A 22,386-nucleotide genomic window follows, 5' to 3' on the forward strand; every position below is an offset into this window, starting at 1 on the left:
TGGAGAAAAGAAAGAGGAGAGCTAGATCTACAAGCTCAACTAAACCAAACTAATTTCGCTCTTGCGTAGCTTCGTGTGCTTGTTAATCTTGGGTTCGTGGGAAACCCTAGGCGAGCTAGGTGTCTCTCGGTAGCTTCCAAGCTGTGGATTTGAGCATCGGGCAAGTTTGTGAAGGTTTGGAGTCCACCTCAAGGACTACCTAGTGGAAGGAGCTCTACTTCGGTGTGGAACTTCAAGGAGACAAGGTGAGCCTTTGGTGGCGCTCCGGGTGGCACATCAGTCATCAGCCCCCCAGCACCTCTCCGAACGGTGACGAACTCTCCCCCAAGAGAGTGAACATCAGGTTACATCTTCGTTTCTACGAGATTCGGTTATTTCTACCCTTGCTCTTTTCACTTGTGGTTACTTGTTGTGTTTACTTTTGTGATAGCCTTCGTGCTTGAAGTTCTTGCTCATCATATATGGTTGTTCACATAGTTGCATTAGGCTCACTATGCAACTCGTTTGGTATCCATACTTTCATTTCATTTGATAGAAATGAAATGAAATCCAATTTTCGATAGGATTTCATTTGGTTGAATTTGAATTCGGGTTCAAAAATCATGTTTGTCTACCACATGGATTTGCATAGTGAGAAACATTTATACAAAAATGATGCTTTTAGAGAGGAATTGAGTTTAGTTATAGCGTGATTTCATGAAATTTGAGGTGGGCAATTCCGTGCCAACCAAACAAGTTAGTTTGTAGAATTCGAAATGAATTTCAGAATTCTAGGCCAAAATGAAGGGTGCCAAACGAGCTGTTACTGTTTCAAAGAGGCAAATTCTGTAGCCCATGAACTAGCTAATCTGGCAAAATATGAGCCAATTAGATCTTTGTTTAGGTCTCCCCTAGCTAGCATAGTACCGGATGTAACCTTTGTTTCACATCAATAAAGAGGTCTTAAAGCATCTCCACTCGCCCCCCCCCCCCCCATATTGGGGGCCTGCCGCGTCTCAGCTGGGCCCCCGATAATTTTTTCAAAGCAAATTTAAACTAGGCGACATTTCATCAAATTAGGTGACATTTTATAAAGTTCGATGACATTTCATTAAACTTGCGATAATTTACATAATAAAAAAACTAGTTGTCTAGATGGTTAATCCAGCCGCCGCCATCGTCGTCGCCATCACTGTCGAAGTTGAAGCCGAAGTCATCCTCGTTGAAGTCGAGGACGATGACTCCCGGCTCCTGCTTCACCGGCGCTAGTGCAAGCTTCGCCGCTTCCTTCGCCGCCTCATCGGCCAGCCAGGCCTCGACTTCGGCCTCGGAGGCATAGCCGAGGAGGCAGCGCGGCTCCGCCGCCTGCCGCTCCGCCTGCTCCCTGCTGGCCCGCTCGGCGGCGTGCGGACCTGGCGTACTCCTTCGGGTCGGAGTCGCCGCGGTGCTCGATGGCGGTGCTCTCGTCTCCGGAGGAGGCGCCCACTCCTTCGGCTTCGACCGGACGAGACGAAGGAGGCCGTCCGTCGGCGACGCGGCCCGCCGTGCTCGGGCCGAGGAGGAACCCGACTCATCTTTGATGAGCTGGGGCGTGCGCGCCGCTGAGGAGGAAGACGAGGAGCCAAAGCCACCCCCCAGGTAGCGGTGGCGTCCGGCCGGTGGAGGAGGGAGGGCCGCGCCTCCGTCGAGCCGCAGCTGGTTGCCGGTGGCGATGTGCGCGAGGACGTCATCGATGGAGCGCCCTGCCAGAAGGCGTGCCGACCGCCGATGTGGTTCTACACCGTCGGGTATGGCACATCGCGAGCGGCGCACTGGTGCTACGCAGCGAAGAGACCTGCGCTGGCGGTGCCGGTCTCGCGGTCTCCCTCCGCCGACGCCTAATGCGCTGGCGTCAGGGCATGGACGAAATGGTCCCAGATGCTCTCTCGCCGGTGCGCACCCGTCGGCACCGGCGGGATGGGATTACCGCCCCAGCGGAGCTGCCAGCCGTGGGGGAGGCGGCAGTCCGACGGCGAGAGTTAGCCGGTCCGCCGAATCGCCTCGACCTCGTCAAGGCCGAGCTAGCGGCGCTCGTCCTAGTTGCCGGCCATGGCAAGGAGGTTGAGGGAGAGGAGAGAAGGCGAGGGAGGAGATGTCCGAGCTCTCTCGCCGACGCTACCTTTTATAGGCGACGAAGTAACCCGCCGGGGGTGTGAACGCGGCGGGAAGCGGCGCTGGGAATGCGCGGGGCACACCGCGTGGAAGCCGACGAGACAGGGCGGCGGTTTAACCCGGCAACCATCATAACTGGCGTGGGCAGTCGAGGCGAAGCCGGTGGGCGATTAATGGCGAAGCCGGTGAGGGCGATAAATGACGCTGACAAGATGGGCCCACGCCATAAAACGCTTCGTGGCGCCCCGCTCAGCTCCCCGTAGGTTGGGTTCGGCCTGTGGGCGCCGGCTGATTTATTGGGCCGCGCCGTCTAAATTTTGGGAATAGTGGGTCCGGCTGGGTCTGTTTTTGGGCGCCGGCGCCCAAATTTGGTTTGGGGACCTTTAGGGCCGTCGGTTGGAGATGCTCTTAGAGCAAGAATAATAATGAGCGATAAGCTAGCTATAAGAATTTAAATATAATACTAGTACAGTGCCCGTGCATTGCGACGGTCTTCGAATTTCTTTTGGTTTCACATCAAACATAATATATGCAAAAAATTACATGTATTGAAAAAGCAACAACATAATCTTATAACCTAAGTCTCGTTATCATGGAATATATAGATCTGTGCCAAACTACTAATTTTCATAAGAAAATAAGATCAAATTTATTCTGTAAAATTGTCCTTGACGAATAAAAGAGTGATGCCAGTGCTTTTCTCCTATCTGTTCGTTGTGTAGTTTGTGAACCCGACATCGAATTCGACAAATCGGGGAGAAATCTAGATCGGCTGATTGGAATCGGAGTTCGACGATGTCGAAGAATTCGGTAATTATGAGTCAATCATACAGTGTCCATGCGTTGCCACGGCTTCTTAATTGCTTTCGCTTTCACATGTTATCACAATGCACACGAAAATTCACGTTTATGAAAAAAATACATAATTTAATGTTACCTCACATGGCATCTCGCTCAGGAAAAGTGTGGAAGCAACATTCTCGGAATTATTGGAGGCGTAGTTTTGCGAGTCCGTCGGTCCCAGCTCTTTTGACTTGAAGCCTAATGGCCGCCTACTTCTTTTGCTGGAAGACTCCCCGGCCACTTCTCTGAATGCCTCTCGTTGCGGCCACCGAACACCGTTCCGTTAAAAAACCAGCAGAAATGGCGATTGATCCAGCGCAGGAGAAGTGTTCGGTGAAATGACACTAATTCAAGGGTACATATTATGGCATTTCATCAATAGCAAACCATGATTTAGTTCCAAAGCAGAGCTATTTATAGTCCAGAGCAACTTGTATTTGACCTATCGGTACATCTCACTGCTTTTGCATAATCAGTTCCCATGTATTTCTCAACAATGCCTGCTTGATCACCCAAAATGTTCGGTATCTCTTGAACTATTCATGATGATTCACTAAGCACCCATAAAATTTGTTGTTTGATTCAAAACTTGCCAGTACCTTTAGAACGCCATTGAAAGCAGAAGCTCTGATTTTACCAGGTTCTGCCGTGATGCTTCTTTATGCATAGAACATTGAACACAAATTAGTTGAAACTGAGCTAAGTTAAATAAGAAAAATGATAAGTGCATATGGCCTTTGAATTACTAACTAAAATGGCTTGTGGCTTCTTTTGTGCGAGTGCATAGATGTGCACACCTCCTTATGGAGGTGCTCTACTCTTGATGATCTCAATCAGTTAATCCACTTTATCATCTTGTTCTATGGTTGCATATCAATGTATCTTCACCAATACTAAACTGCCACTTCACCAATACTAAACTGCCACTCACAAGATATCCAAGTCATCAATAATTTAATGGTACAGGAATTGAATGGTTGCTAATTTGGGGCTTGGGGCTTGCTAGACTTGGAAATGAAAACCCAGTTGTTAAATCACTTACTCGATTTGCATGCGCAGTGGCAGTGCTTGAACATAATGATTTGGGAGTAGAAACGTCTGCACAGATGGAACATCCAACAGCAAAAATTCAGAAAGCGAGAGTTACTTATGAGTTAGAGAGGGGCTAACTCATGTTCCCAGTATAGGGGATGCTGATCAGCGAGTAGCTTCTGACAATGAAATAGACAGAATGTGTTTAGTTGACTGAAGGTCTTACTCAAGATATATCTGCATTACTTTTGGGTCCAGTAGATACTGTCCCTTTCCTTTGCCAGGGAGAAGTTATCCTATGCGATTAGATTGCCCTTCTGTTTGGGACTTCGCTCCAGCATTTGCCGTGCTTGCCAAATTTCATCAAGATGTATACAGACACTTCCTGATATGTTGAACTATTCAACACCCTTCCTGGATCAAACTTTTTCCCAGGTTGCACATGTCTCATATAGTCGAGCTCGTCAAGAACGTCTTCGGTGCCGCCGCCGCAGCTCCGCCAGCGCGGGGTTGTGGATCTCCAGGGCTCTGGCGTTGCTGGAGCACGGCATGCGCGTAGAGCAGCTCCGTCTTGAGGGCCTCGGTGTTGGGGCCCGGCCGTAGCCTCGTCCTAGCCGGATCTCGCCGGATCTGCGCGGCGAGCGGAGGGGAGGCAGTGGCGCCGGTCGGGGGCGGATCTCGCCGGATCCCATGCGGCGGCGGCTCACGTGAGAGCACCATCAAATTTGGCGAAGTAAGAGAAGTGAGGAGAGATTTGGGTGGCGATTTTGGGGGAGAGCATCGGAAACGCAGGGACGAAGGTGGCTCCTCGATGTTTTTTTTTTCTTTTACACGGACCGTGCATCGGAGGTGGTGTTGTTTTACGGTGCGCGGTTTTCTTGGCGTGAGTGATGGACGAAAGCAAACGACTTTTTTACAGTGCGCGGTCTTTTTTGCGTGAGCGACGGACGAAAACCAACGTATCAAAACGTCAAATTAAATATTAACGTGTTTCATGAGCACGCATGTATATAGCGATTATGATATGTTTATTTTTATGGCCTGTATTTGGTCTCTTTTTCTCTTTTTCACGTGTCTTATCTCTATATTTCTTCTTGTCCTGCTTTCCTATTACTCCTACTCTGTATTTTATTTCTCAAATCTTTTCTCCTAATTTCTCGCTCTTCCTCTGACTATCCTCTCCATCCACCTTGAGTGCAAACTTTTTCTTTTCCCGTCCCGATTCATCCCGCCACCAAACATCACGCCGCCATGCGAGGCCGCTCGCTTGTGCGCACTGCCTCCGCCCGTAGATTCCCGCCGCCCATCCACTCCCGCACGCCGTCTACTCCCACTTGCCGCCAGGTACGCCTGTGCGCCGCCCACACATCGCGTCCGGACACTGGTCGCCGCGCGCCACTGCCCGTCCGGAGGGCCACCGATGGCTCGTGCCGACACGGTGCCTGCTGACTTGCGCGAGGCCACCGCCATCCCGGCCTTAGGCTCATCTCATCGCCGTCCAAGTCCCGCGGGGAGCCACCGGCACGCACGAGCCGGTGGAGGCGGCGGTCGGAGCATGCGACGGAGCTGCGGATCCGTAGCCCCCTTCCGCACACGGACGCCGCCGATGCGCACGAGCTGGTGGAGGCGACAAGAGCGGCGGCGGGCGAGATACGAAAGCCGGTGGCGAGATCCGAATCGGGCAGGGGTGTGTTTTTTTTGGGGGGGGGGGTATGTGTTTTTTCGGTGAAGTGACGTACCGCGACGACTGTACCATCACCACCAACTCCAATGTAATGTATTGGTATAGATTAGGTACTACTCGCTCCATTTCTAAATTCTTGTCGTTGTTTTAGTACAAATTTGAACTAAAACAACGACAAGAATTTAGAAACAGAGGGAGTAATACTTATTTGTGCAAGTTGGAGGGGAGAGAAGAGAAAGCATGCTGTAAACTGCTGAGGTGGACCATTGGAATGCCCATGCCGGCCGAGAAGTAACATAGAATACTAGAATAGTAACATACATGTGATGTCATACATTGTGTCATTTATTAAGTTGTAAACTCATCTTGTTTTGATTTGTGTGATGTTATGGTAACATATCTACTTTTCACAAACCTCTCTCTCCTCATTAATAACATGACACATCATCAAAATTGTTTAGTTGGCACTTTAGTTACCATCTTTGTTATTCTCACTATGATAACTATTGTTCTTGCTCCTATGCGTTAAAAAAAAAGTTAACTACTAGGTTATTTGTGGGACTAAAATGTGGGCCATGTCAACTATTGTTCTTGCTCCTATGCGTTAAAAAAAAAGCTGACGTATTCGGCTATTCCCCTCCTCCATTTTTATCGCCGCCGCCTGCCGACCGGGTCACCACCGCATAGCCTCACCGGCAGCGCGAGGTGCACGTCTGGGCAGCACATCTGGCGTTCGACTACACCTGCCGCCTTATCATCCTGAGGAGTAGCCCGTTCCGATGTTGGCTGTGCGGTGCGGCGGCGGTGTTGGAGCCGGCACCCAGCTGACGGCCCAGAGAACAACGGCAGCTCGGAGCGGACATGACCGCGGCATCGTGCTTTCCGCGGGAACTGGGGTCAGGGAGCTTACTCTTAGGGTTTCTTTCTCGCGGTGCTCTCATCCCCACCGGATCGGTGCTTCATTCCCTTGGCCAGTTGTAAGTACTTCCTTTGGGTAGCTCAGTTCCCCAATTCCACTGTTTATTGTCGTGTATAAACTCTTAAGCCACTGCCTCTGCAGCGTTGCTCCCCTGTTCCTTCTCCTGATACGGAGGAGCGGTGCGTCAGTAACAAGAGAAAGAACGAGGCTTGGGAGGCGTTGAAGGCGGAGATCGCTGACATGTTCCGTCCCCTGCTACGCAACTTAGCTGAGATTTGTTCTCTCAGACGTGCTTACGATCTTGAGGACTATCAGATCGGCATGCTCTTCGGTGCGTTTGAATTGAATAATCCTGGTACATGTTCATAGTCTAATTGCCAAACCTGAGCAGAACCCCTCACACTACTGGATGTCTGTCTATTTGTAGGTGCATTTCTTGGATGCGTTGGCTGTTACCAACTGTGGAAGACCGCGCCTTCTGTTTTTGTTGATACCACACTTGCCTTTGTGTTTTATAAACTTAGTGTTGTATCCTCAGAGCTACATAGACGCCGCGAGTCAAATAGCTTGATCACCCGGCTTAAATTTGGTACCTATTTGTATTCGTTTAACTTGCTTTTCAGTTATACTATAAGCTATTAGCAACAAGATTTATATGATTCACAAAGTAATAAAGGTAGCAGAGGAGATTTTGCAACAAATTAGTTATGTGATGCAATATTCCTGTATGAAATGGTGATTTTTTTGATGAGATGAACAGCTAATACACATTTCTCAAGGAACTGACAATAGCAACATTCTTGTGTTTAGTCATAATTTGAATTCTCAGTTGCCTTCTTTTATGTTTTTGATGGTTTAATCTCATGTTTTCAATAGTCCCTCTTTTTCATTTTTTTGGATCACCTTTCCAATGTAGGGACCATACTTATCATGGTAATGAAGGACATCAAGAAGAACTACGTCCGCCTGGATGTTATTAGGTCAGTATGCATTCTATAACTTTCATGAATCATTTAGTAGTAGAATGCGACAGTTTAATCTGGAATTATGGCACACCTTTTCAAGATGATGGCTTGCAAATTTTAGTAGCAAAAGTGGAAAACTTATCCTCCAGTTCATATACATCAGACATGACATCACAAGTCTTGTTTCTTTAATGAGTTTTTTACATTCAAGAATTTAGATTACTTCTTAAGCTGATATACTAACACTGCAAACTGATAGGAGTTATATTTCAGGAGTTATGGTTGTATATATAGGTCATCCATATATACAACAGTGGCTAATGCTTTTTGAGAACCTTGTGCTGAAAATGTGATCTTTGGTGAGACATTGTAGCCCTAGATTAAAAATCATCCGTAAAAAATTACTGATTGCTTTGTTATTCTCTGTAACTCTCCTTCTTAATATATTGAAAGCAGCGCTGTCTGCCTTTCGTCAAAAAAAATTATCAAGTTCATATCTAAGATGAGAAGAGTAAAGCTTACATAAGAGGCGAGCCATGGAAGAGAGATGGAGATACAGTTTTTCTTGCGCTGATTAGATTTTGCTGTTTGGATGCCACTTTGTTGCGCTGCCCCAGTTTAAGTTTATTCTTGAGAGAATCGTTAGGGACTGAGGTTGTCTTACACTAATTGTTGGGTGAAGTAAATCAAATTGCAGCGGAATTACACTCATTAAACAACAAAGAGAAGTGTGCGGGCTGTTAGTATGAACTATTGAATGCTTTCTTCAATCTGCCTAATGTGCAAATTATGAAGTATTGAATGCTTTCTTCAATCTGTAACAGCATCTTGTGCAGTCATTAAGTCGCCATTCCTTGTTGGTTGGTATCAATCAGATGTGTCTCTACTGGAATTCTTGCCATGCCTAATATTGTAATATATAATGTACTGGATGTTATTTGCACTTTTGCAGTGCCAAGGTCTTGATAAGTGTAATCCTTACACCAGAGGATAGCACTTTCAAGTTTCTAATGTATCTCATGTATTAAATATATGGATATTTATAATCATCAGCTTCCAATGGCCTGCCATGTTTTACAGGAATTCTATTTAGCTCACAGATTCCTGTCATGTATTTCATCTACTGTACCATAATACAAATGTGATATAAGCTTTAGTCAACTATGGGAAGCTCTGATCCTCTGATCTGCCAATTAATTTTAAAACCAATACACCATCGAAAACACTTGTAATAGATGAGGCCTCTTCAGGAATTAAGTACCGTAATAATAGAACTGTCCGTTTATTTGATTGATCGAACAACACTTGAATTTGTATCATGCGCCTTCAGAGATGCTTCATTCAACCACTAATTAGATGTTATTTCATGACACAGGATGCCAGTTCTCTTCCTCTACATATGTGCGTTCCTATTCGATGTTGCTGGCGTGAAGAAGTACGGAAGGCGTTCTCTGATTTCTTTGGTTAATCTGTTGAAAACCAGAGGTGGAATTCAAGAAATTTATAGGATTATGCGGTACCCTGGCTATATATCTCCATATGATGATTCTGCAGACTGGTTACGAGACTCGTCCTGATGTGAATGCATGAGAGTAGAGCTCTTTTCGGTCTTGGATGGGCAGATATTAGATCCAATTCCTTCAGATTTTAAAGGACTTTTGTTCCGTTTCCCTTCCATAGGAATACAAAGGGATTGGGTATTTGGGTGTAGTCCCGTTCCACTTGAGTAATCCCTGTTTTGGGATAGAATATGGGGGGCCCAGTTTGCAGCACCAGGCTTGAGTTTAGAAGTCTTTGTGAACCATGGTTATGCCATATGTGTAGTATCCAACTTCTCTTATATTTTTGTTGATTTTTGTTGTGGTTATTATGTAGTACCTCCGTTCCTAAATGTAAGATGTTCCACTAAGTCAAAGAACAGTTTTTTTTCCGAGTAAGACAGTGAAAGAACAAAACCTTGGTTTTTTTTCCTTTCTTTACTTTTAGCAATCCTGAGCATCTATCTAATTGAATGGCAGAGAGCGAACACCTTTTCCTGATTTCATCAAAAACTCTGAGTCTTACAACCAAAGTCCCATTTTGGTACAGAAAGTCGCATGCTAGCTCTACGTGTGCACCGTCGCCGGGTTGAGTCCCATTCTTTTACCCCCTAATGACGTGTGTACTAATGACGTGTGTACGGTTAATAACCTGACAATGTATGGTTAATAACCTACGAAAATACACGGGTCTTTGTCTTGTTGACTTTGGTCCAGAAAGTTGGGCTGCAACAAGGGAATTGGCCCAGCCGACCAGCATCGCTCGCCTCTTTCGCGATGCATGCAGAACACGCGTTCGCACATCGCCCTCACAGTTTTGACTTTGTGAGATGGATAAAGTCTCACAGACGCCTCGCTGTTAACACGTATGTCACTTATTACTGAACAGTTTTGACTTTGTGAGATGGACAAAGTCATCACAGACGCCTCGCTGTTAACGCGTATGTCACTTATCACTAAAAAGACATATCGCCAGTTAATTAAATCTTGGAAGTCTGTTAGGCTAATTTCACCATAATGAGCCAAACCTCCTGAACTAAGCTTAGTTCACAACAAACTGGAATTCTCCAATCGAAAAGATGGTAAGTCAACAGTTTATAGGGGGAGTGAAGTAGTAGTGTGCTTTTCAACAAGTCGAAGGAAAATGAAATAAAATAAGGAAGAGAAGAATGAACTGGCGAGAGATGGATTTCGTCTGATCGGGGAAGAGCTGAGCGCTGGAAGGGTGCCGGGCCGCGGCCCGCTATGGTTTCCTTTTCTGTGTGCCGATGGGAGCAATTGTACTTGGGATCCACCACAGGTGTACGTACCTGTCTCTATTTTCTCTTCTTAATGTTTTTAGGTGTTGGACTCCTCTTGGAAACGGCTTGGAATCGATCGCCACGTTACGATTTCACAAGTGCGTAATCAAATCCCACGCCCAACTGTCGATCCTCTCCGCCGCATCCACACGAGGGGAAATTCGCTAGCTCTCGCGCACGCAGGCCATGGCGCCGGCCTTCTCGTCGACATCTGGGTTGTCGTCGGCTCTCACGGTCAGGGTCGCCGCCGTGCGCGTTGCCTACTCTCCCCCGCGCGCCGCGCTCAGGGCACGCCTCCCCGCCGCGCCGCCATCGGCACCCCCCCTGATGAGCATAGCCCGATGTTCCCTTAATCCAGGCATACAGACACGTGCTAATTAACTCTGTGCGTGTGCTGTGCTTTCCGTTCGCAGCGCTGCGCCCGTTACGACGGCGAGTTCGTCGTAGCCGCCCGCAAACTAGTGGACGGCCCGGCGCCGGCGACCGCGGCGCTCAAGGCCATGATCGCCGGCCTGTTCCGGCCCCTCTTTGACAACTTCCATCAGCTCCGCTCCCTCAAGACCGTCTTCGACACCGAAGACTACCACATCGGGATGCCCTTCGGTGAATATTAATTTTGTGTATCTGAATCTGTGGATATTAATCTCATCGAGCATGCATGTCATCTAGCTAATCTGGTGTTGTTAATTTGTTCAAAAGGTGCGCTTCTAGCGTGCATCGCATGCCACAAGCTGTGGAAGATGGACCCGTCGACCTTTCTTGACGCTGCCCTCGGCTACGCCTTCTACAGGCTCAGCGTCCTGTCGTCGCAGGTCCGGAGGCAGGGATTCTCCAATGACTTCATCAGCCGGATCAAATTCAGTCAGTCCATCATCAATCCCTCTTGATCTCATGCATGATCCCTGATCGATAAAGTAACGAGACCAGACTATATACTATGAGCACTGACCCGTGATTAACGCTTTCTTGATTTCTCTCCAGTAATTGTCCTCATAATGGCTTTCAAGGATATCGATAAAAAGATCGTCACCCTGGATTGCATCAGGTATGTGGTGTTATGAAAACTTGCCATGCATGCATGGTAGAAATTCACTGCCTAATTGTAACATGTTAATGATTGTTGTATGAAGGCCGTGTGTCTTTGTTGGCTAACATTGGTAACGATTGTTGGCGCAGGGCTCCAGTTTGGTTCCTTTACCTCACAACGTTCGTCTTTGATGTGAAGGGTTTGAAGAAACACGCGAGAAGTATATTCTATCAAAAATATATGAGCAGCTTCAAACCAAGGAAGGCAGACTCTGTGTACGATTGGTCGTACAGTTCAATCGTAGAAAGGAGCCACTCTGGTTTTCTTAACTCCTTCTTTATTTGAATCGTAGAATATGTTATCGAGATGGGTTGTGAGTTCTACAACTTGATCTTAGTCTCGTCTTGATCGTCATCAGTTTATGAAAATATCACTAGTCTTGTTAGTCTATCCTGAAAATTATTGACATTTTCAGTTAACAATTTCTCATTCCATTTCCAGTCTTGCGTTTAGTCATCCAGTCATCGGTTCAGTTTTCTCTTGGACATTCCATCCTTGTTTTCTCGCCTCCTGAAATGTAGGGAAATTCTGTGGGAATTGTATCGTTTGGAGTTCCTGCATTCCAAACCTGAATTGCTTTGCTTTTCTTCTGCCATGTGGGACCCTGCATGCCTTTTATTATAGCAAATACTTCTCTCGTGTTGTTGCTAGTTGAAATCGCTCTCTATGCGAGCTTTGAAATATAAAGTGAATAATGAGATAGAAATGTCACTTGCCGTGGACGCTAATGCTCTTTTTTTGCAAGTTGTGTTTTGCTGCTCTTTTCAGGATACTTGAAAGAAATGAGGGCTCGATGTGAAGACCACCATTTTGTTTGCACATGGCATCTGCCTACGAGGCCCAGAAAATGTAAATGCACAACTGAAATGAAATGAAAGAGAGTTAAAACTTGGCTGAAATGGGTGCGAGTGTGAGGTGCGGACGCATGTTGTGACTGATATAAACAGACACATGTCATGTTTTGTATGGTAGAAAAACTGACTGTTGACAAAGGGAAGAACAGCTAGATGCTAATTAGACTTTCTCACTTGGGAACCATTCCATAAACAGAAATAAATCTGAAACACATCCTGTATGTGAGAGAGAAAGAAAAAAATAACGGTCATCCAGCACAAATCTTGCCGCATAACACTGCTTTATCAGTCAAGGGAACGAGAAATACATTCACCTTAGGGTTTCCACTTTCCACAACATAACGTGCATAACATTGTATCCTGTCGAGACGTTTGTTCTAGAATAGCATTGCCATTCAGTAGAGTAGAAACTGAAAACGACAGACAGATTCATTGCATCTGACAGAAGAACAATCAGTTTACCTAAATGTTTCTACTTGAAGAAGCATGAGACAAGGATAATGAGAAGTCCCTGAAGCTCACTAAGAACTTTGTACACTTTCATGGCGTTATCTGACACTCGGACCAAGAAAAGCATAGTCTTGTATTCTTTCGTCGCAAGGAACCCAACTGCTAGGGCGAAGCAAAGGAGTAGAAGAGATTGAATTGCCTTCCACATCTCATCTGAAATGAAAAAATATTATTAGCAAACATTACAAACAGCACCAATCTCATTACTAGAATTTGAAACCCACCAGTAGACTTAAAATGCCCTGCCCTCTGTAGGACTACACAAAGTAGAGCAACCTTCGTTAGTCTCCTCAGATTGATTGTACACTTGTCCCCTGTCGTAAACAAGAAATTCACAAGACATCATAAGAGATTCCGACATCATAATCAGTGAAATAGTTGGAACAAAATCAGTCAATTGTGTGCATCAAGGTGGCCGGCCCATGGTTGTTCTAGGCTCATAATGGGCATTTGGAAATTTCAAATTTAGGCTAAAAATTGGCAATTGAATAAACTGAGATTTAACTAATTCTTAGTCGACTAAGAGTTTTACAAAACCGATGGGTTGATCTTGGCATTGTTCGACAAAGAATTTGCTAGATCTAAGTTGTTCATGCTAGGCATCAGACCTTGGTCACACGACCAAAAAAGGAAAAACAAAGAAGTACTCCCTCCGTTCCATAATTCTTGTCGAAATATTACATGTATCCAGACACTTTTTAGGAATAGATACATCTATTTTTGGGCAAATTTGAGACAAGAATTATGGAACGGAGAGAGTAATAGATAACCATAGGCCTATAAAAAAGTAAAACAAACCCAAACACAGATACCGGAAAACGATCCGACGACTAGTTCTCATTGGATGCACATTTCTAAGACTAAAGTTGCACATCTTGGAAATGTGCAACTTGAGTCATCTGAGGTTTAACTAATTCTTCTTGAGGGAGGTTTAACTAATTCTTAGTCGGCAAAACATGAAACAGATGGGTTCATCTTGGCGTTAGAGACTAAGAATCTGTTAGATCTAAGTGGATGATCACAAACATCATATCTTGGTTCCATGAACAATAAAAATGATGGGTAATATAAATCAGCGATGCTAGGAGAAGGATTTTCTTCCTGCTGCCATAAAATAAAATGAAAATGAAAAAAAGAAAACAGGCAAAATAATTATAGGCCTAGAAGAAGTAAAACAAAACCCACACTGCCACACATAGATATCCGAGCATGACCAGTGACTAATTCTCAGTTGAATAATTCTTAATTGACTGAGATTTAGCGAAAAATAACAAAATAATGCTATACTATAATTTCTTCTACAAAATGGCACGGATTTTCTGCCATGAACCAATAACAAATTATCCAAACCTTGGAATCACTATAAGATACAAAGATAAAGGAAATCACTCTAACCTTACAAAATTATCTTAACTTTCCTGAACCCCAACAAAGACAGAGAGATACTCCCTCCGTTCCATAAAGATTGGCACGGATTTGCACTAGTCTAGTTCAAATCCATGCCAACCTTTATGGAACGGAGGGAGTAATAAATATTATTCAACTGATGACGAGAGACAACTTATTACACAAATTCGGTGAAGGCTCTCACGGGAACTCAAAAGGAACAGGAGATAAGTGGTATAGTCAGAATACGCATCAGCATTCAGCAAGCATAATAAATCCCTAGTAACAAAACCAGGTTGGAGAATCAACGACAGAGCTGAGAGCAACATGCGTGATCGTCGTACCTGTAGCCGTTGGCGAACTGAGAAGGGCCCTAGCGGCATAACCACAATGGTTGTGGGGCGAGGCGCCGCATCCGAAGGGGTACGCGCAGGGCTTGACGTGCGGATGTGAGTAGTTGCAGACGAAACTCGCGGACGTGCTGCGCACCCGGGCCTTCTCCGACGAAGAGGGGGCGAGTAGGGTACGAAGGTCGTGGAGATGGGGAGCGGAGAAGCGGATGGCAGTGGTGGCCTTCCACGGCGCCGCCGACGAGCGAGCGGCGCCGTGGATGAAGCCGGCGGCCGCCTTAATCGTCGGAGAGAGCTCGTGGGGTGGGATGGTTGTTGTCGATTTTCCTAATTTTTGCCACAAAGGGAGAAAGGAGAGGGCTTGGGGGTATTTATTATACTCCGTATGTTCTCTGATGCTTTTTAGTGGGCCGTATCTCTGATGTAAAGGCCGGGTCGGCACAAAACTAACTTGAATTGACTGGCCCGTGGCCCAACATGTGCCGTGACCCCCCTTTTTTTAGATTTTCTACGTTCTGACCCAACCCAGCATTTTTAGGTTTTTATCCCTCTAAATTCTGGCCCAACCCAGCATTTTTTCTCTGTTGGCCTATCATCTCTTCTCCTTTTGGTCCAGTCCAACCATTTTTTTTTCAATTTTTCTCTAATTCCGCCCAAATGCCAAGCGTAAAATCTCCGAGAAGTGTAAAAGCATCCAAACGTTTTTGTAAATTTTGAGTGAAAGTTGTAGTCGTTTAAGCCAAGCTGCTAACAGGAGTGCTTCGTGATAAGGATCAACGTGATCCAAAAGGGTTTTTAGGCCCAATCTTTCACGGCGATCGACGAACAAGCAGATCAGCAACCGAGCGAAATCAATCTGAAGTAATCTAGATCAAATCCCTTCAATTCCTCACGTTGGAACTGATTAGAATCAACTCCACCGCAGGGCATAACATCAGATCTTCAAGATCAGCAAGCAAACACGACGATATGAGCCCCCAAACATTGGGACTTTTCTGGTATATTCTTAATCTTGAAAATTCAACTCCCCTACAACGACGGCTACCAAAAACTCTTTATAGGGTGAATCTAACCCTAATCGGGTGTGCCAGGGCCCACGCCACAACTACGGCCCAAAGGCTGACTCAAAGTGGTTTTGGACAGGCCCAAAAACCATCAAACAAAAACAAAGTAAAACACTTCAGACTTTAAGGAAATAAAAGACTCGAACAACTCAAATCCTAAATCGAACCAAACTTCAAAACTGGTGGTGTTCTAAAATTGGGCTTCACCTCTTCCTTAGCGGAAACTTCAACGCAAAAAGATCCAAACTTCAGAATATATGGAGTTGGTGAAATAGTAGGGGTAGTCGATATCCTCCCCTCATCATCCCCCCCCCCCCCAACTTGGGAGGAAACCGTCCTCGGTTTCGACTTTGCGTGTTGGATCTTCTTCGTCTTCACAGCAAACGTAGCCACCTTAATATCTTTGTCACACATAGGCTGCAGCACATGACGCTTCCCTTGATGCCACAAACAATAAACATTGGATCTCCCTTGATGCGTGGTACGTTTGTCAAATTGCCACAAACGGCCTAGCAGCACATGACAAGCATACGTAGGCAAAACATCGCAGACCACCGTGTCTTCATAAGTACCCACCGAAAATTTCAGGTGCACCTTATGTGTCACCTTCAGCTTCCCTGAATTGTACAACCACTCAACACAATGTGGGTGTGGGTGTTTCCATGTGGGCAATGAAAGAGAATCCATCAAACTCTTGCTAACAATATTGGTGTAGCTGGCACCATCAATAATCATCTTGCAAGCGGTGTTCTGGACTGTGCATTGGGTTTGAAATATATTCCGGCGCTGTCCTTGTCCTTCTATGCGATCTTCGGGTACACGCTGCACCATCAAGTTAGTGCAATTAGGAGCAGCATCCTCGGGATACACATCAAAGTTATCATGATCTTCTGACTCCACAGTAGATGGCACATTAACCTTGTCATCATCACTAGCAGAAACATAGCCATCTTGTGTAAGCATCACCCTTCTTGTGTTAGGGCAATCACGTCTCATGTGTCCTCGGCCTCCACAAGTAAAACACTCAATGGAAGAGGTGGAGTGTGTACTAGGTGCAGCTTTGGACACTCCAGATTTTAGCGCCTCATTGGGAGAAACATGATTGGAGCGTGACGAAGGTGTCGGCTTAGCACTAGAACCAGCAGCCTCGGTCTGTGCATGACGCCATGAATTTGCAGGAGCTACAGCTTGACGTCGCTTGAATTGTTGCTCGCACGCTCAGCTTGATGCACAAGATCCTGAATATCATAATAGCTAACCATCTCCACACGATCTTGCACCTCAATATTCAGGCCATTAAAGAATCGAGACATTGTCGCCTCCATGTCCTCCCTTGGTCCTGTACAGATCATCAGCACCTCCATCTCTTTGTAGTACTCATCCACAGATTTTGTGCCTTGAGTGAGCTGCTGCAATTTATTGTACATATCTCTCTTGTATTGTTCAGGAACAAAGCGGTGTCGCATGAGGTTTTTCATACCTCTCCACGACGTTGGGCGAGTATGCATACGAAGAGTCTGATTCCATCAAATCAGCACATAACCGGTGAATTCAACCGCCGCAAGTTGAAGTCTCCTTTCCTCACTATAATGATAGGAAGCAAAAATTTGATCCATACGCATCTCCGAAAGCGAATCATGTGCCCCCGTATGGGTTTTGATGATTCATGACAAATTGGTTAAGGGACTAATGTGCAAATTGAGTGTTTCATATGCTTAGTCCCATGGATGAAGAGTTCCAACCGACGTTGGTGATCCCTCAAAATTGAAGATAGAAAGAAGGCTTGAAGCATCAAGGCTTATGGGTAGGTTAAGGATGTTTCCTAGAATTTCTGTGAAGAATTGTCTTCACTTTGAGTATAGGACAAGCCGTACTATTAAGAGGGGTTCCAAGCGGTAAGCTGGTTGTGAAGAATTCATTTTCCTCATGCTCAACTTAGGATAAAAATGGTGTGTCTTCGTTCTGAAGAAAGTTGAGTCTAGGATGCTTCGAGATTCACTGTCTTCATGTGTGAAGAAGAGCTCGAATGTTCCTGGATCAGTTTCTTCAGACTGAACACTTGCTTTGTTTTCAAAAGGAGTTTGAATTCAAAAATGTTTGAAAAAACGTGGTGTTTGCTTTTTGGTCTGACAAGTCAAATATTTGTTACGATGACCGTTGGCACTTGAAGAAAAATGTCTTCGGTGGAAGACAGAGACCGTAGGTGTCTCGAGACCGGTGGTGTCTCAATTCTTCAGTGGGGTCCAACTGTCGGTAACGGCTAGTTTTTCCGGCCCGGCTATATAAGCGGCCGACCCCCTCTACCATTCGGTGGAGATCTCAAAAACGATTTTGTGAAGAAAAATCTTAGAGCTAAGCTGAGCTGAAGAAAATGATTTCTCCCTCCTAGCCGAACGTTGAAGAACTTGTTACTCTTGGTGTTTTGCAGCACCTAGACGGCTAGGCGTCGTTGAAGAGCAATCAAAGTGTGATTTGCCTCAAACAGTCTGTGAAGGCCTGAAGATCGCCTCTGCGAAGAAAGATCTATCACGAGTAACCGGGCGAGACTTTGGTCTTAGCTCAGGAGGATTGGGTGGACTTGTGTGTCCGCGAATCTTATGTGATTCAACCCCCTCAACGGAAACGTAGAATTGTGCCAACAATCTGAACTTCGGGAAACAAATCATCGTGTCTCTGTGTCCGGGTGATACCTTTCCTTACCTATTTATCTTCAGTCTTCATTAACTGTTTGCTTCAGTTTAAACTGTTCTGAACTGTCTTCAGTTACTATTTTTCTTCACTGTATTCCGCTGCTGTAACTCTGCAAAGACTTAGAATTGCTTTCTGTCTTCACTTGTTTCATCATGTTTGAAGAATTTTTTTTAATTTGAAGTAAAATTTGATAATCTTCAATTCACAACCCGCCCCCCCCCCCCCTCTTTTGAAGACATACTCGATCTTTCATTTGGTATCAGAACAAGGCTTCCTTATTCTGGTTTAACCACCTGAGGAAGAAGTATGTCTAAGGAAGGGAAGTTACCTGTTCTTAGCAGTACCAATTATGCTTTTTGGAAGAATAGAATTGACTCACATCATATCTAATGACCCTTGTGCTTGGGAAGCAGTCATAAACGGTTTTGTTATTCCTCAGGGTCCTATCTCTAGATACGATACTCTCTCTCTGAAGAAGTATCAAGCGAACGCCAAAGCCTGTAATATCATCTTCTCCACGGTCAGTGATGCTGAGTTCAACAAGATTAGCAATCTTACTGATGCAAAGAAGATTTGAGATCGTCTCGTTGAAGTCCATGAAGGAACAATCACTGTCAAAGATTCTAGAGCTACTTGCCTCATCAGTCAGTTTGACAGACTTATGTTTGAGCCAAATGAGACTGTTTCTTCACTGTATGATCGCATGAGCACCATTGTGAATGAGCTGAACACTCTTGATGACCACAATATCACCAACTTGATGCAAAACAGAAGTTTTTTTCAAGCACTTCCCATGGAATACACCACTTATCACGGGAGTGCTTCGTGATAAGGATCAACGTGATCCAAAAGGGTTTTTAGGCCCAATCTTTCACGGCGATCAACGAACAAGCAGATCAGCAACTGAGCAAAATCAATTTGAAGTTATCTAGATCAGATGCCTTCAATTCCTCACGTTGGAACTGATTAGAATCAACTCGACCACAGGGCATAACATCGTATCTTCAAGATCAGCAAGCAAACACGACGATATGCGCCCCCAAACATTGGGACTTTTCTGGTCTATTCTTAATCTCGAAAATTCAACTCTCCTACAACGACGGCTACCAAAAACCCTTTATAGCGTGACTCTAACCCTAATCGGGTGGGCCAAGGCCCACGCCACAACTAAGGTCCAAAAGCTGACTCAAAGTGGTTTTGGACAGGCCCAAAAACCATCAAACAAAAACAAAGTAGTAAAACACTTCAGACTTTAAGGAAATAAAAGACTCGAACAACTCAAATCCTAAACCGAACCAAACGTCAAAACTGTTGGTGTTCTAAAATTGAGCTTCACCTCTTCCTTAACGGAAACTTCAACAAAAAAATCCAAACTTCAGAATACATGGAGTTGGCGAAACGGTAGGGATAGTCAACATCCTCTCCTCTTCACTTCGCCCTTAGTTCAGGGCCTGGTGCTGCTATCTCAGTGTGCCTTGCAGTGTGCCCCCACGGGCTGTCCTCCGTGGTCTGCCCCAAGCCCAAGTCAAAGTCATCCCGCTCGCTGCTGTCAGAAGCGCCACTCTGCACCACGCGCGGGCGCAACACGGTCGACAGCGACAGGGATCGCGGCGGCGCCGGTCGGGCGGTGGGCGGGAGACAGACGCGCACAGGGGCAGCGGCACGCGTCGGCGCCGCGCAAACCCGCGCGCCCGCAGCGAGAAGAGACAAGCGTGCGCTTGCGGCGGCGGGCGGCCTCATCTCGTCACGTACGTGCTGCGGTTAGGTTGTGTCGATCCGCTCGATCTGATGATGTTGATGCGTAATTTTGTTGGTCGATCGCGCCAGAAGGAACTCGTATATATACGTACAAAGAGAAGAAGAGACCTGTCCTCCAATTCCGGTCCGAGTCCTATGTATGCTCGGTCACGGCCGTTTGATTGGCCCGTCCCGTCCGCCGGTATCAAATTCATCGATCCAGCGGTCCGCCAACCGTGTGATCTACCGAGTACTCCCTCAGATTATGCAACTTAGTCCTTATTTTCTCTCAGATCATTGCTCGGTCTCCCTCATCTCTCAGATTAAGTTCATAAAATTTGTCGTTGTTTGTACATAATTTCATTCGTTCCATTGAAGGTTCGTAGATTTCTCATTGATATCTCGTTGAAATTTCATAAACATATCATTGAAATCCATGATTTTGTTTTGTACCTATCGAATTTCAAACAAAACTCATTGAAATCTCATTGAAAATTCATAGACACACCATTGAAAGTTCAGACGTGCAGTTAAAATCTCATTAGCACAACTGAAAATCCAAACGTGCAATTAAAGTCCTTGAAATTTCACAGATGGATCATTGAAAATCCAAACGTGCAATTATTTCAGTGAACTTTCATCGACGAGTCGTTTGAAATTTCCTTAGCATCAATCATTCATATTCTTGATCCTTGTGCCAAGGTTGTTACTTCTGCAGCATACCACCTCTTTCTCTTTTTGCTCCACCTCAGCTAAAAGGTAAGAAAGAGACTCTAAGTACTGCTTGGTCCCTTTAGTGGAGATGCTCTACATTATGGAGAGTTGAAACAAAGAGGGGACGTAGACGGCGAAACCAATGTCTTCAAAAGAGTTGTCCGGTGATTTTTTTTTAAAGGAAAGTAGTTTACTGGTTTTGTTATATGTAAGTTTTCTACTTTTAGTTAGACATAAATTGATTTCTCAGCCGTTAGATATGCTTTAAGATTTGAAATAGATGATGAAAAAAGAAAAGTAAAATGAGATCTAGTCCAACGACTCTGATTTGTTAACTTAGATTTAAGTTTTTTCTTAAAAACAGGCAACTTCAATATAGACATGTTTTAGTATATAAATACGTCCACTTTTAGACAAATTCGAGTCAGTTAATATGGGACAGAGGAAGTATCTATGTGCAGCATGGTTTTGCATAATTTATGCTATTTCTTCGGTGAAGCCGATCAAGTCCCAGCTGTACAGACATGCTCTTATGTTTTGGAACCAAGATATTTTTGAACGGTGACAGTATATGTGGGTATTTGAGGTGCTTGCTTTTTTACCGTAAAATTAGGTCGACCTTTTTCTTGCTGTCTTAGAGCAAGATTAATATTTATAGCCTGTTGCTGGCTGTAAGCATTGACATGTCATCTTTAAGTAGTATAATATATAGCATGTATAATAAGTTGGTTATAAGAAAAACTACTTTATTAATAGCAGATCCACATTACAATCTCACAGGGTGCCTAAGAGCACGTGTTGCAGCTAGTTACTAGTTAACAACTCACTTCTCTTCTGTCTCCTCTTCTTTTTCCTCCAACTAAACATCAAAATAATATTTTAATTTTTGTAGCCAGTTTATAACCCACTGTTATTCTTGCTCTTAGCCAAGTCACCGGCACCACCCCTTGGCTCTTTGGTCACAAGAACACTTCCATCGACTGCTCATCAATCAATCAGCAGTCGGAGTTCAGGACTAAAACCATCCCTTTTCACACACTCCGGGTCGATAGGTTCTTGGGAGACCGTTTACCCCCGTAGGGGGCGTAGGTCGATCGTTTCCTTCCATCCTCGGACGATCCTCTTGTCACGTCAGCTAAAGCCTCTCTTCTCTCACAGGGAAAAAAACGAAACTCCAGGCTCCAGCACCCCCCTCTGCTGTACTGTCCGTCTCGGGTCATCTCGAGCAGGTCTCGAGTTCTTCGCCGCGTGGCCACTGCACTCCTAGCTAGGCTCCTATAGCTACCTCTAGCTCCATGTACACAGTACACACGGTATCTCCTCTCCGCTGCGCCTTGCACGGCGGGCCCTACCGTCGGGCTCCAGATCCAGAGGCCGGCGCCGATACAAATCCAGCGGGCGATGCTCTCCACTCTTGAGTCCCCTCACTCCAATCCAGGCACCACTTGACCAAGACTCCGTGAAGAAAATTAAAGACAAGTAGAGCTGCAGGGAGGACCGGATGGATCGGAGGAGCCACTCCCAGTCCCAGTACGTGATGGGCGGCTTCCGCTTGTTCCTCTCGACGGAGCCGCGGCGGCG

At 45.4% G+C, this 22,386-nt stretch overlaps 2 protein-coding genes and 1 long non-coding RNA gene across 6 annotated transcripts; 2 read left to right on the forward strand and 1 right to left on the reverse strand.

Moving 5' to 3' along the window:
• Positions 1-2,884: 2,884 nt before the first annotated feature.
• On the reverse strand, positions 2,885-5,000 carry LOC104584702. 2 transcript variants are annotated; one of them, XR_732637.3, is made up of 3 exons: positions 4,232-4,910; positions 4,016-4,071; positions 2,885-3,630 (listed from the first exon to the last, which is right to left on the reverse strand). It is a non-coding gene; the product is annotated as an uncharacterized LOC104584702 (long non-coding RNA). The 2 variants fall into 2 exon arrangements; XR_732636.3 differs by having other exon boundaries at positions 2,885-4,071; positions 4,232-5,000.
• A 1,292-nt stretch (positions 5,001-6,292) lies between these two features.
• LOC100833007 lies at positions 6,293-9,510 on the forward strand. 3 transcript variants are annotated; one of them, XM_010240012.3, is made up of 6 exons: positions 6,293-6,666; positions 6,750-6,939; positions 7,036-7,197; positions 7,525-7,588; positions 7,847-7,932; positions 8,949-9,087. In XM_010240012.3, the coding sequence occupies exons 1-5, from the start codon at positions 6,469-6,471 to the stop codon at positions 7,902-7,904; spliced, it is 672 nt and encodes a 223-aa protein (XP_010238314.1). In that variant the 5' UTR covers positions 6,293-6,468; the 3' UTR covers positions 7,905-7,932; positions 8,949-9,087. The 3 variants fall into 3 exon arrangements, with proteins under 3 accessions (XP_010238314.1, XP_024318598.1, XP_003578357.1); XM_024462830.1 differs by lacking the exons at positions 7,847-7,932; positions 8,949-9,087 and adding an exon at positions 8,398-8,735 and having other exon boundaries at positions 6,294-6,666; XM_003578309.4 differs by lacking the exon at positions 7,847-7,932 and having other exon boundaries at positions 6,297-6,666; positions 8,949-9,510.
• A 765-nt stretch (positions 9,511-10,275) lies between these two features.
• LOC112272332 lies at positions 10,276-12,398 on the forward strand. The gene is made up of 4 exons (XM_024462831.1): positions 10,276-11,015; positions 11,112-11,273; positions 11,394-11,457; positions 11,589-12,398. Exons 1-4 carry the CDS (start codon positions 10,913-10,915, stop codon positions 11,782-11,784), a joined length of 525 nt encoding a protein of 174 aa, XP_024318599.1. The 5' UTR covers positions 10,276-10,912; the 3' UTR covers positions 11,785-12,398.
• The last annotated feature ends 9,988 nt before the right edge of the window (positions 12,399-22,386 follow it).

This window comes from Brachypodium distachyon, chromosome 4 (assembly GCF_000005505.3).
Source record: "Brachypodium distachyon strain Bd21 chromosome 4, Brachypodium_distachyon_v3.0, whole genome shotgun sequence".
Taxonomy (NCBI): domain Eukaryota; kingdom Viridiplantae; phylum Streptophyta; class Magnoliopsida; order Poales; family Poaceae; genus Brachypodium; species Brachypodium distachyon.